This window comes from Scleropages formosus, chromosome 8, assembly GCF_900964775.1.
Source record: "Scleropages formosus chromosome 8, fSclFor1.1, whole genome shotgun sequence".
Lineage (NCBI taxonomy): Eukaryota > Metazoa > Chordata > Actinopteri > Osteoglossiformes > Osteoglossidae > Scleropages > Scleropages formosus.
Window position 1 is genome coordinate 30,076,527 of NC_041813.1, and position 12,397 is coordinate 30,088,923.

The window sequence follows — 12,397 nt, forward strand, 5'->3', positions numbered from 1 at the left end:
TAGTGTCCTCATTGCTTTGTTGTGTTCTATATACAAAAGAAAAGCTGTACGGCCAAACTGAAAGAGTAGATGACGGCAAAGAATACGTGCATATTCCATTTTAAGGGCCTTGTGAATACAGTCAGTTTTTATATGAATCCTGTGCAGCCCGTTACAGTTAGACAGCTGCTCGGACAGATCTGAGCTTTTTCTCAAGACTCAACAAGAGCTGTGAAATATACAGAGTATATCCCCGTACCCAAAACATTTTTAAATCGGGGAAAGAAATCACAGATAATAAATTTAGCATAATTCCTGTGGTGATCAGTTGTCGTTTCTGTTATTACCTATAGAGGGCAGATGTGTTCAGTAGGTACAGGAAGGATACCTAGGTAGCAAGGAAGCGGATTTAGCAGAGATACGTAAAAAAGCACATGGTTGTGAAAACCCAGCGTGAACATTAAACGAGGCTACGTGCCAGTTAACAATATCATTCTCAGTGTGTTTATTGAGTAAACACAACAATTCCCTCTGGATTTTCATTTGTAAATAATAGTGCCATCTGATTTCCAAGCTTTGAAACTTCATAACTTCCACAGACGCACAGTTACTCCGCAAATCTGATCACCCACAAGTCACAGGAACAGTAAAAGATCACGTGGTGTCGTCCGTCGTCTAACTGCGCATGTCCGCGGATGTGTTTTGTATTTTCAATGTGAACGTGGGCGTATTCGCGCTACTAGCGCCGCTTCCCACTGCAGCAGCTGCAGCTTCTGTAACTCAGTCCCCCTGCCGACATGGCGGCTGCTGCCCCGAACCCAGACGACGCGAACCGCAACAGCGGCGGTGGCGGAGGAAACGGCAACGGCGCGACGAGCTCTCTCCCGGCGGACGGGGACTCGGAGGAGGCCGAGGGCTTCTCCTCCGTCTCCCACTGCTCGGAGCTGTCCCGGCGGCAGAACGAGCAGAGGAAGCGGGGCTTGTTCTGTGACGTGACGCTGGCCTTCAGCGGCTCCTCCGGCGGCGGGGCGGCGGCCTCCCCCGGGGGCTCCCGGAGCCGCGAGTTCTCGGCGCACCGCTCCGTCCTGGCGGCCGCCACCGACTATTTCACGCCGCTGCTCGGCGGACAATACGCGGAGTCCCTGTCGGGCCGGGTGGAGATGAAGGAGTGGAGCTCGGAGACGGGGCCCGACCCGGACACGGTGGAGAGCGTCATCCAGTACATGTACACGGGGGAGATTCGCGTCAGCGCGTGCAACGTGCACGAGGTGCTGGAGCTCGCGGACAGGTGCGAGCGGGAAACGCGCGCGCGCTCTCTCTGCTCTGTCACCCGTGGGGTGCCGTGTCGTCTGTCTCCTCTCAGAATCACCGTGATTTGCACAGCTACTACTACTTAAACTGGTCGAGGGTGAAAATAAAAAGGTCACCGAACTGCAGCCCTTGTAAATCCCAGGGAACACTGGCGCCGACTTGGTTTGTTGTAAGAAACGTCTTTGTTGGCAGCGTCGTGTCAGTTTACGCGGGAACAAGGAGGCGGGCGGCGCGTGAAGCGACGAGTTCACCACGTAAAGTGTGATCCTGTGACACAGTAGGGTACAAAATTATAATAGAGTAGTGTGTTTCAAAGGACGTGTTTTTGTGGAAAAGACATTGTTTGTCAGTAAAGCTGACAACAGTAAAAACGCCACTACGGGTCCGTAGAGCTTTCCAGAAAAAGTCCACGGCAGTGTGTACGTACTTACCTACTTACGCCCGCTACCCCTCTTGGGGCATAGGCCGTCAACGAGGGCTCTCCAGGCATCTCTGAAGGGTGGCCTCGGTTGAAAGGATGGTGATCGGCTGAGCAGCTTCCAGATGCTTCTGGCTTTCACCACTCCGCGTCATAAGACTTCCAGCTGGATGTCTTGAGTCTTGTCTCCCAAGGCTGAGATGTCTTGAGTACTTGTTGGCGTTTCTGTGGCGGTGTGGATTTTTTAAGGGATGGGGTCGCTAGCCCCATGCCCAACCCTCCTCCTTTATCCGGGCTTGGGACCGGCAGGGGACCCTGAAGGAATCCCTCGGCGGAGTTTACGGAAGCATGTAAAGAAGAGGGAAGCAGAGAGGGGATCTGGGGATATTTTTTTCATCGGTCATCAGGACAGGGCTTACGTAGTTGAACAGGATCTATTTTACTGGTTGTTCCTGCCAAATGTAGGTAACTGGGGGTTCACCTGCATAAAGCTGGGGGTGCGGTGGTGCAGCGGGTTTGGCCGGGTCCCGCTCTCTAGCGGCGGACTGGCGTCCCGTCGTGGGTGTGGCCCCTCCAGCCGTGCGCCCCGTGTTGCCGGGTTGGTCTCCGGCTAGCCGTGACCCCACTTGGGACGAGCGGTTTCAGACTCCCTTGTGCGTGTGCGTGCGCGCGCACATAAAGCTGAGACCCCGTAAGTTAAACATGTATAAAATGTGATTGCGCGGTACTCTGTATGTGAGCGATGGGCAGTGCTGCGATGACTCTGCTTTGGCACAGGTTCCTGCTGGGACAGCTGAAGGATTTCTGTGGCGAGTTCCTGAAGAAGAAGCTCAACTTGACCAACTGCGTGGCCGTTCACAGCCTGGCCCACATGTACACGCTGGACCAGCTGGCGTTGCGCGCCGCCGACATGATCCGTCGCAACTTCCACAAGGTCATCCAGGACGAGGAGTTCTACACGCTGCCCTTCCACCTGGTGCGGGACTGGCTCTCCGATGCGGAGATCACCGTGGACTCGGAGGAGGTGCTCTTCGAGGCCATCGTCAAGTGGGTGCAGCGGACCCCGGAAGAGCGAGAGAAGCACTTTGAAGAGCTTTTCCGTCTTCTCAGGCTTCCGCAGATCAAGCCCACATACCTCACGCGGGTGGTCAAGTCCGAACGACTGGTGGCCGAGAGGGAAAGCTGCCGGAGGCTTGTTGCTGAGGCAGTGGAGGGGCATGCCCTCCGCTTTGAGAGCCACAAGTCAGCAGATATGGAGTTCTGGACTTCTTACGTGGCCTCCTTTCAGCCACGTTTTGGCCAAAACATGGATGTGATCATGGTGGTGGGCGGGGTGTCGGAAGGGGGTGATTACCTGAGTGAGTGTGTGGGATACTTCATACAAGAGGACCGCTGGGTCAACCTCCCCCACATCCATAACCACCTAGATGGACACGCTATTGCCACCACGGAGTCTCACGTCTACGTGGCCGGGTCCATGGAGCCCGGCTTCGCCAAGACGATGGAGCGCTACAACCCAAACCGCAACACCTGGGAGCAGGTGTGCAACTTGACAACACGCAAGCACTCGTTCGGCCTCACCTGCATCAAAGAGATCCTGTACAGCATCGGTGGCCACGGGAACTTCAGCCCCGGTTTTAAGGACGTGAGTGTATACGAGCCGGAGCAGGACACGTGGCACAACCTGGAATCAGCTCCCAGAATCCTGCGGGATGTGAAGGTGCTCAGCGTGGAGGACCGCTATGTATACGTGACAGCCCGTACTCCGGTGGACACGGATAGTGATGACGGGCTGAAGACCATCACGACGTGCTACGACACAGAGAGCCGGCAGTGGACAGACATGGACTCCTTGCCTCTCATGGACAACTACTGCATCTTCCAGAAGGCAGTGGCCTCCACCAACTTCTATCACACCGCTTCCTGCTGCCCCAAGAGCTACGCGGTGCGCGACGAGGCCGCCCGGCAGAAGATTAACGGCCGTGCTTCGGACGAGATCCTCGAGAGCCTGCCGCCAGAAGTCCTCAGCATCGAAGGTGCTGCCATCTGCCACTTCGGCGAGGATGTCTTCATCATCGGCGGCTGGAAAAACAGCGACGATGTGGACAAGCAGTACCGCAAGGAGGCCTACCGCTACTGTGCCGAGCGCAAGCGCTGGACCCTGCTGCCGCCCATGCCCCAGCCGCGCTGCCGCGCCACCGCCTGTCACATCCGCATCCCCTACCGCTTCCTTTACGGTTGCCAGCGCTACCCCATGCCGCAGAACTTGGCTCGCCAACGGGACCGTATGCAGCAGATGCAGCAATTGCACCGGCGTACCCTCACGCTCCGCCGACAGCTGCAGTCGCAGATCGAGTGTTGAGCTTCATCCTCCCAGTCTCTAGGGGGTGCTGTGCTGCGCTGCATGAGAAAGGCGTCATTTTTATGTTGCCTAAATTGCCGATGCATATTTCATGTTGTTTTGATACATGCATAGGTAAAGCCTTTGTTCATATAGACTGAAATGATTATTCACACAAATGAACAATTGTACTGTATTTTATGCACAAAGCAGTTTATTTTGTTTGTATGTGTATATTTATGTATTTCACACTGTTGTTGTATCCATTTCATGTTTAAAAAAAGGTCATTGTTAGAATGCATATCGAAATAAGCTTTAAGTGTCACAGGAGGCCGGTGAAAAGGCCAACTTCTATTTCTAGGCTGTGAAATCTGTGAACTGACATTCCTTTTAAAATTAATTTTTTTGACAGTGTGCTAATATTAGCTGTTGCCTTGACAGAGCTTATCAGTATTTACTACAGATGGGAGTGAAAAGCTCTTTGAGTTTGTTGGGGGTGTTTATGAACAATGGAGCATGGCCTGATTTTAAAAGAGGAATCTGTTTCCTGTGCTGTGTCTTAACGGAAGGCAGCTCTTTGTTGAATTTGTGAAAGGACAGAATACATAATATTTTGTTCCTCTCTTGTTTGCACTTAAAATGTGTCTTATGGGACTGATGTAATGTTTGACATTGATGATGGCAAGGGATAGTGTTCTAATTTGCACTGTAGAGAAAGGCAAATGAAAGCACGTGGATGGGTGATGTTTTCTTCTTTTCAGTCACCCTCAGTCATGAACAATCAGCTGCCACACAGGCGAGCGTTTCTGGAACAGGAGGAGTCATGAAATGTGTTCAGAAAATTTGTCATCCTCCATCAAAAACATGTTTCAGTAAGAGTCCTAATAGAAAGTAACCTACGTGAACATTCCGCAGTAGCCTTTTTGTAAACGCAGGACATTAGTACATTGTGATTTTGTGCCAAATGCGCTTGTGTTCTGTGATTTACACTGCCGTTTATCCATTTTAAGGCGGGAGTTTGCTGGCCCAACGGGGGCAAGAAGGCTAGGTCAGGTAAAGCTGCAGGTTGTGGCCTCTTGGAGGGTCTTGTGTAAAATGACCAAATCCTTGCAGTACATTCCTGTACCCCACAAGCTCCTGGGACACTTTGCCAATGTAAGATATGCTCCTCTTAGTAAATTTGTGGACTAGCTCTCATGGCGATTGACCTCCACTCTACCTCACTTTGTGCACAGGATAGAATTGCAGCAATACCCTCAAAATAAGTGTGCGCTCTCCCTTGTTGAGTGCACACACAAGCATCTGCAGTTTGACACCACTAAAGGACTAATGGAAAAATCCTAGGCGTTAAACCGTTCCCCTAACCATGGGCCGGAAGATGAGTTTCCTGAGTCTAGGTCTTTTACATGGATGATGTGTAGTAAAATTGCAATAGTTCCTCCCACACATGTCACCAGAAATAGGTAAAATGAATGGGCTCATTTGTGTGTATTGTAATACTTTCAAACCATTACACTTGCGACACCGTTGACCGAACACGTGAGTCTTGTGGGTACATTTGCATCTGCCCACTGAATTCCCTGCAGTTATTTCTGGTGGTAAGCTGGTGTTGGTGTGCGTACCAGGCAGTGTTTGAACATGTGATCATGGCTTCAGTAGTTTACCTGTACCTGGCAGATACCACGTCCATACAAAGCAAACAGCAGTTAGATATGGATCCTCTCTGAGTTGTTGAGCACTGTGGTGACTAGGTCCGCTGCAGCTCGTTTCCCTTACATTTGCTTATGCACAGTGATTTCAAAAGGTAAATGGAATATATTTTGCTTTGCATGTTACTTTACAGCAAGGTGTAGTGTAGTAAATGCTGTAATTACTATAATTTACAATAAATTTTTTAAAAAAAAAGTTTTATAGTGGTCATCTTTTCAGTCTGAAATGTAAACATTGCTACACAGCTCTCGGCTCTTTGTTTCTCGTGATTCTCTGTGACGGACCAGTGTCCTGTCTATGGTGTCTCCTATGTTTCCGAAATCTCAATTTCCAGTTAAGCGGAAACATGCCAGAACCATTTTCAGTTGCAGGTGTTGCACTAGGGAACTAGTGAGTGACGGACAGCAGCAGTCTATTTCCGGGACGAAGTTCCGGGCAGCAGTTTTGTACTTCCGGGAGCACTCGTCCTCACTTCAAATTTCATATATCTTCTGTTTATAGGAACTTCTTTTTTGACATCCGAAAATAGTGATAGTTTTCGTTTCAGATTTTTATATTTACAAGGTAGTTGGACTACGTGTGAGAATGGTCAGTATTTCCCTTCGTTGACGGTCCTCATCGGCTAAATCAATGAATGAACCCTGAGGCTAAATCACCACAACTCACTCCCTGTGCCAATGAATTTTGTTTTGTGTGGGCCAAAAATGCACTTCAGTTTAGCCCCTTTTCTTGTCTTCTTCCTAATTTTCATAATTGTTAAGTAGAACGATAAGTGCGCTGTTTTGACAGCTGAACAAACGGTACGGGTTGATTTCGCAGATGCATCGATCGACTCAAGTCATTTTGCTGTTAACTTGAGTTTTAAGGCAGAGTAAGTTGAAGCCAAGCCATGAGCTGAATTATAATAGCCTGCCTGATAGGTTCTGATGGCCCCTTGTGACGTCGTCAGTCTCTAACGCTGTGTGTGTGTGTGTGTGAGAGAGAGAGAGAGAGAGAGAGAGAGAGAGAGAGAGAGAGACATATATTACATGTTTCATTGCTACATCTACATTCGAGCCACAGGGCTGTTGAGACGTGCTGATCAGCCTCACTGTGCATCCATTAGTGTGAGACAGCGTCGGTCCGCTAGACCTCACGCCGTCCTTCCGGAAAACTGGAACTGAACTGAAAGATGTCCTCCTCACACCCCCACCACAGGTCCCTGAGCTGAACAACCCCTCCGTGTGGATGAGGAACCGCACCAGAGTGCAGGAGATCATCGAGTCCATGCGCCGGGCTGGTCCCAGCACTATACAGGTACGGGGTAACTGATTTCTAATGTGCAGCAGGCAGCGCAGTGGTTCGAGCCCCCGCTTGGCTCTAAAAGATCCAGGTTCAAATCCCCCTGCTGTAGTACCCCTGTGCAAGTCACTTACCCTGAATGACTCCAGTAAAAATTGCCCAGTAAAATTTACCCCTGTGAACGGGTAGGTAACTGCAGGTAGCTTCACACTGTAAGTTGCTTTGGAGAAAAGTGCAAATTAATTTAATGATGAAGATTAATAGCTAAATATTAATCATGGTTTATCACGATTAATAGCTAAATATTAATGTATTCTGCACAAAAGGTGTGACTTATCCTCAAGATGATCACTTCATTGTTTCCAGTGGCAGAGAAAGCAAAAGGTGGCTAAGTCCTGGTCCTGCACGTGTGCTTTCTGTCTGTAGGTGATCTCAGACTTTGACATGACCCTCACCAGGTTTGCGTACAATGGTAAAAGATGCCCCACCTGCCACAGTGAGTATGAGGTCCCTTACTACTCATACTGAAATAATAATAAAGTATTGATATTGATTCCTGCCAGTGGCCGTTAGACTACATAATGTGTCCTTTAGCTGTCAGGGTACTGTCCGACACATGAGCAAATGACACATAAGCCCCAGCCTGTTGTTTGAGTACAGCTTCCTCATCAAGACTGTACATTTGTGTGAGGTGTATTGTCTCGGTGTGACTCTGTGAGATGTGTCTCGCTGCAGATATCCTGGACAACAGTAAGCTCATCAATGAGGAGTGCAAGATAAAAGTAAGTTGACTTAAATTATTCTGGTAACAAGAGGAAAAAAACTGAACAACGGAAGGACAGGAATTATTTAACTGCAACGATCTTCAGTAAGTCTGTACAGGAGGAAGTAAATAGCTTAAAATTTTTGGTGGCCTCATCGAAGGAATATGGTGAAAACAAATGTTAATTTGTTCTCAGTAAGAGTTGGGTCAGGACTCTCCTGTCTTTGCTGTGCAGTTGGCAGAACTGCTGGACAGATATTACCCCATCGAGATCGATGTATCCCGCCCCATGGAGGAGAAGCTGCCCCTCATGGTGGAGTGGTGAGTTCAAAGCCCGTGGACAACCCCCTCCTGCTATGGCTTTGTGCAACGGACAGACACAGTTGTGAAATAATTTACTGTTATTACTGTTTAGCTAACCCTTTCGTTGCTTAGCTCACGCTCATTTCAAAGTAACTGTAATATTATTCTTTGATAAAATGAGAGAATTTCAACTCCAGTTCCAGTTAATTATCTTCTTTAAGGATACTTCAGCAGTTGACTTAACCTGGCAGCCTTTGGGTTAAAAGTGTCTGCACATCCTGTAGCTGTGTGTTGTCTGGCATAGGTGGACGAAGGCACACGACCTGCTGATTGAGCAGAAGATTCAGAAGGACCGTCTGGCCGTAGTGGTTCGGGAGTCTGATGCCATGCTCAGGTGAGGCGACTGCTCTTCCCTACACCACATGAAGTTTCTTGAGGTTTTTATTGGGACGCCATTATTTTACCCTAAATTTTTCCATGAAAAATGCATGGAATAGTTTTCATTCTGCCATATAATGCTGCTCAAGTGGGAGGATGGTGATGAGAAGACCAATGACAATAACAATGGCCTTTCTGCCCCTCAGGGACGGATACAAGCTGTTTTTCGACCACCTGCAGGAGAAGGGCGTCCCGCTGCTCATCTTCTCGGCTGGTATTGGGGACGTGCTGGAGGAGGTGATCCAGCAGGCCGGCGTCTTCCACCCCAACGTCAAAGTCATCTCCAACTACATGGACTTTGATGAGACCGTGAGTCTCACCATGTCTACCATCTGTTTTGTTGTCTGTGTAGAAATAATTCGCTGCAGTCACTAAAGAATTCCATGTTTTTCATACTGGTAGTTGAAAATAAGGATTTTGATCATGTAGCACTTTATCACAGTACGTTGCTGTGTCTCATTACTTACATGAACGAGGTCACATGCACTTTACTAAATAGTCCTGCTCTACTTCTATGGAAATGTAAGGTTTCAAATGTGTGTTAAGCAAATATGCTGTTTTGCAGGGCTTAATAATGCCCTCCTGTTTTGTCCATCTACCTTCCACTGTATCCAGGGCACCCTGCAGGCCTTTAAAGGAGAGCTTATCCATACTTACAACAAGCGCGAGGGAGCGCTGCTCAACACGGAGCTCTTTCAGGAACTACGGACACGGCCCAACGTGCTCCTGCTGGGAGACTCGCTGGGCGATCTCACAATGGCTGACGGCGTGCACAGCATGGAGAACATCCTGAAGATCGGCTTCCTTAATGATAAGGTAACGCAGACAGCAGAGGATGCCAAATCTTGCCATCAATGAGATGGCTGCATGGGATTCTCTGTTTAATTGCACAATCGTCTTTTTTCATTGATTATATGTTGTCTTGTGTGTAAATTCATGTGTATTCAAATAATCATGCATCTGTGACCAGTCAAATATATCTTGTGACCTAAATGCATGCTGTTCGCCTGCATTTAGGTCACAAGACATTTGACTGTTTTCTTTCTGTGAAGTGGACCGTTTTAATGAGTTGAACTCAGCTCAGAAATTAGTTGATCCAGCCAAACAAATCTGCGGAGCGTCAGTGACATCCCTCAAAGATGTTTAACCATGGGTGTCTTAAACAGGTGGAGGAGTGCAAGGAGCCCTATCTGAGTGCGTATGACATCGTCTTGGAGAAGGACGAGACCCTGGACATACCCAATGCCATCCTGCTCTATATCACAGGCCAGCAGTGAAGGTCATAGGAACATTTGGTGGGAGGGAGGAGGGGGGAGTGGACTTGTGTTGGGTCCAAGTATCCATCCAAAATAGAATACCATAGGACCTCTCCAGTTCTTTTTGTAGCAGCAGCCGACACGGTGAGCTGAAATTTTACAACCTGTGTGTTAAAGGTGGGTCTTGCCAGGTATGAAATGCTTAGGATATGCTGTCCACTCCTGTACCCACCCTCCTGCCACACATCATTGCAGGATGCCACAGTTTGTTGTGTGGCAGTATCTTTCACCATTGGACTCGCAGAAGCTGGCCGCCCTTGTCATACATGCCACTCGAAGACCTCCACCTTACCGTCCATCCCTTGATTCAGTGGGGACCACCAGTTTGTTCAGCATAGAAAAGGGAAATGGGGTAAGGTCATTGTTGCAGCTCTTAAATTTATGATGTTGACCTCGGTCAGAGTTGAAAACACAATATGGTTTACTGAAGAAGGCCTTTGTCCTGCTCTCTCAATGTTTTTTGTGGTCCTGTACATCAGTACCCTGTTGCGTGCACATGTAGCACTATTCAGGCGGTCTCCCTCCACGTCGATTCAGTAAGGGTTGGACGCTTAATTCCACTTCCTTAGATTCAGGGGGCCGTGTTCAGTTTTGTAGCTCAGTTTTGCACTTAGAGGGATGTACAATGAGGTTATGGTTTATAGTTCGGTTATGCAGCCTGCAGGTTTTTTTTTTTTATGTACCAGTACTCAACCGATCGCCATCCACGAAAGCCATCGAAAAGCCATCCACAAATAACAAAGCCAGGAGTGTGTGTGTGTGTGTGTGTGTGTGTGTGTGTGTGTGAGAGAGAGATTGTCCAGAATTTGACTTGAATTGATCGGTTGAGTGTTTGGACATGAAAGAGAAAATAATCATCATGTAGCCCTGCTGTAAATGCACATTCATGTTATTTCAGTTATTTTATTGCTGGTAACATTTCACTAGTAAGACAAAGGGAAAAGGAAAGCAGGTAATAGTCTCTGGTTAATGCTGGGCAAATGGGCTTTTTTTTTTCTTTAGCCACCAGGAATACACGGTCATGTCCTCTGATTTTTTGTGACTCCCAGTTTAAGCTGAAGACTAGTTAACATTTTTACATTTTGCCCTTTTTCTGTCCATTCGGTTGCGCAAACTTAACACCATTTGTTTTTGCTGTTTAAAAAGCCAAGTGGTGTTATGTTTCTGTCCAAATAATAACCAGTGAAGAAATTTTGTTTTGAAGAAAGAAAGGTAACCCCCCCCAACAGACCCCATGCCTCTCAAAGGACCTGACTGAGCAGCCATCTGGAGGAGTAGTACTTCACAAGACATAACCTTCTTTTACTCATGTTACTTTAGATTACAGCACACATTGACCTCATAAACTTTGTAAACGGTTGTACAGGTAATGTTTATCAGAACATTGTCTAACAAATTGGATTTTAAACGGTTGCAAAGCTATACTCTAAAGAATTTTCCATAAACTGGTTGGCTTCTAGAGTTTAGAATTTTCTGGTGAGGTTGGAAGCTAAAGTTCTCTTTATATGATGGAGGTAATTCTCACAAAGAATTATCACAGGGTGAGTATTAATATTGTTCACTCATGTGAAGTCACTTGGGTTTTGCTGTTGTCAGAGTGGCGAGCTCCACGTCGTAAATTAAATTAAAATTTTCAAGTTCAACATGTGTCAAAGTTTTGTCCCGGGATGGTGGGAATTGGGTCTTCTTTTGGTTGCACGGACGTGCAGGTTGTATGGTGCTGCTGTGAGTAGATGTGAAGATCACATAGTGGTCATGTGCTCATAGATTCTTCACTAACCTCATTTTGGCTGCATGACCTGAACGCCCTGCTGTTCCTTGGTATGAGGCAGCACCCTGTTAGCTCTATGCTAAATGTTAAATCTCAGCTTGTGCAAGATGCTTGATGGAAAGTATATTATTTAAAACACTTCCTGGAGTCTTGATTTTTGGTTAGACATTTTAAAATGTTTTGTTTTTAAACAGTAAGGACAGTATCTTCCAGGTTTTTAACTTTTGTTTTTCATACATTCATGGGTCTGATGTCTGTTTAGTCTTTTACAAAAATTATTGGAAATAAATTTTGCGAAGTCGCCCTACTATACCAAAACTTGTTTTCAATGTTCAGACATTTACTAGTGTTTTCACTTACTTTCTCCAGATGTTGGTGATGCAAAACAAGAATGTGTTTGTCGTGTGGCAGTTTTTAAGCTGTGAGCTTTGTTTAAGCTGTTAGGTTTGTTCCAAGTAGGAGAATTAAAGTGACCTACAACTGTAGGAATTGCCGCGGAAGAACTGGGGAAACCCACTTTGTCACTTCCTGATCAGAAGTGTTGACCAAATATTGCTCGTAATGTAATTTAATGTAATGTCATGCTGAGCAAGTGTGCTCAAACTTTTCACTGGTGCTGGATACACACAAGATTTCCTTGAGTAGTGCAAGTTTTTCTCCTGCTGTGCGGTACATTTACAAGGCATGTGAAAATATTTCAGCATCACGGTCTCATGGCTGAAATGGGGTGGAATGCCATTGCCATCCATCTAAGCAGTGGACGTTT

The 12,397-nt window shown here is 47.3% G+C and overlaps 2 protein-coding genes across 2 annotated transcripts; both read left to right on the plus strand.

Annotated features, from left to right (window-relative positions):
- Positions 1 to 545: 545 nt before the first annotated feature.
- Positions 546 to 5,854, plus strand: klhl11 (kelch-like family member 11). Its single transcript, XM_018764353.2, has 2 exons — positions 546 to 1,267; positions 2,486 to 5,854. Exons 1-2 carry the CDS (start codon positions 777 to 779, stop codon positions 4,068 to 4,070), a joined length of 2,076 nt encoding a protein of 691 aa, XP_018619869.2. The 5' UTR covers positions 546 to 776; the 3' UTR covers positions 4,071 to 5,854.
- Positions 5,855 to 6,186: 332 nt separating this feature from the next.
- On the plus strand, positions 6,187 to 11,503 carry LOC108941825 (7-methylguanosine phosphate-specific 5'-nucleotidase-like). Its single transcript, XM_018764690.2, has 9 exons — positions 6,187 to 6,347; positions 6,957 to 7,055; positions 7,467 to 7,536; positions 7,776 to 7,822; positions 8,039 to 8,124; positions 8,411 to 8,500; positions 8,691 to 8,853; positions 9,160 to 9,360; positions 9,711 to 11,503. The coding sequence occupies exons 1-9, from the start codon at positions 6,345 to 6,347 to the stop codon at positions 9,819 to 9,821; spliced, it is 870 nt and encodes a 289-aa protein (XP_018620206.1). The 5' UTR covers positions 6,187 to 6,344; the 3' UTR covers positions 9,822 to 11,503.
- The last annotated feature ends 894 nt before the right edge of the window (positions 11,504 to 12,397 follow it).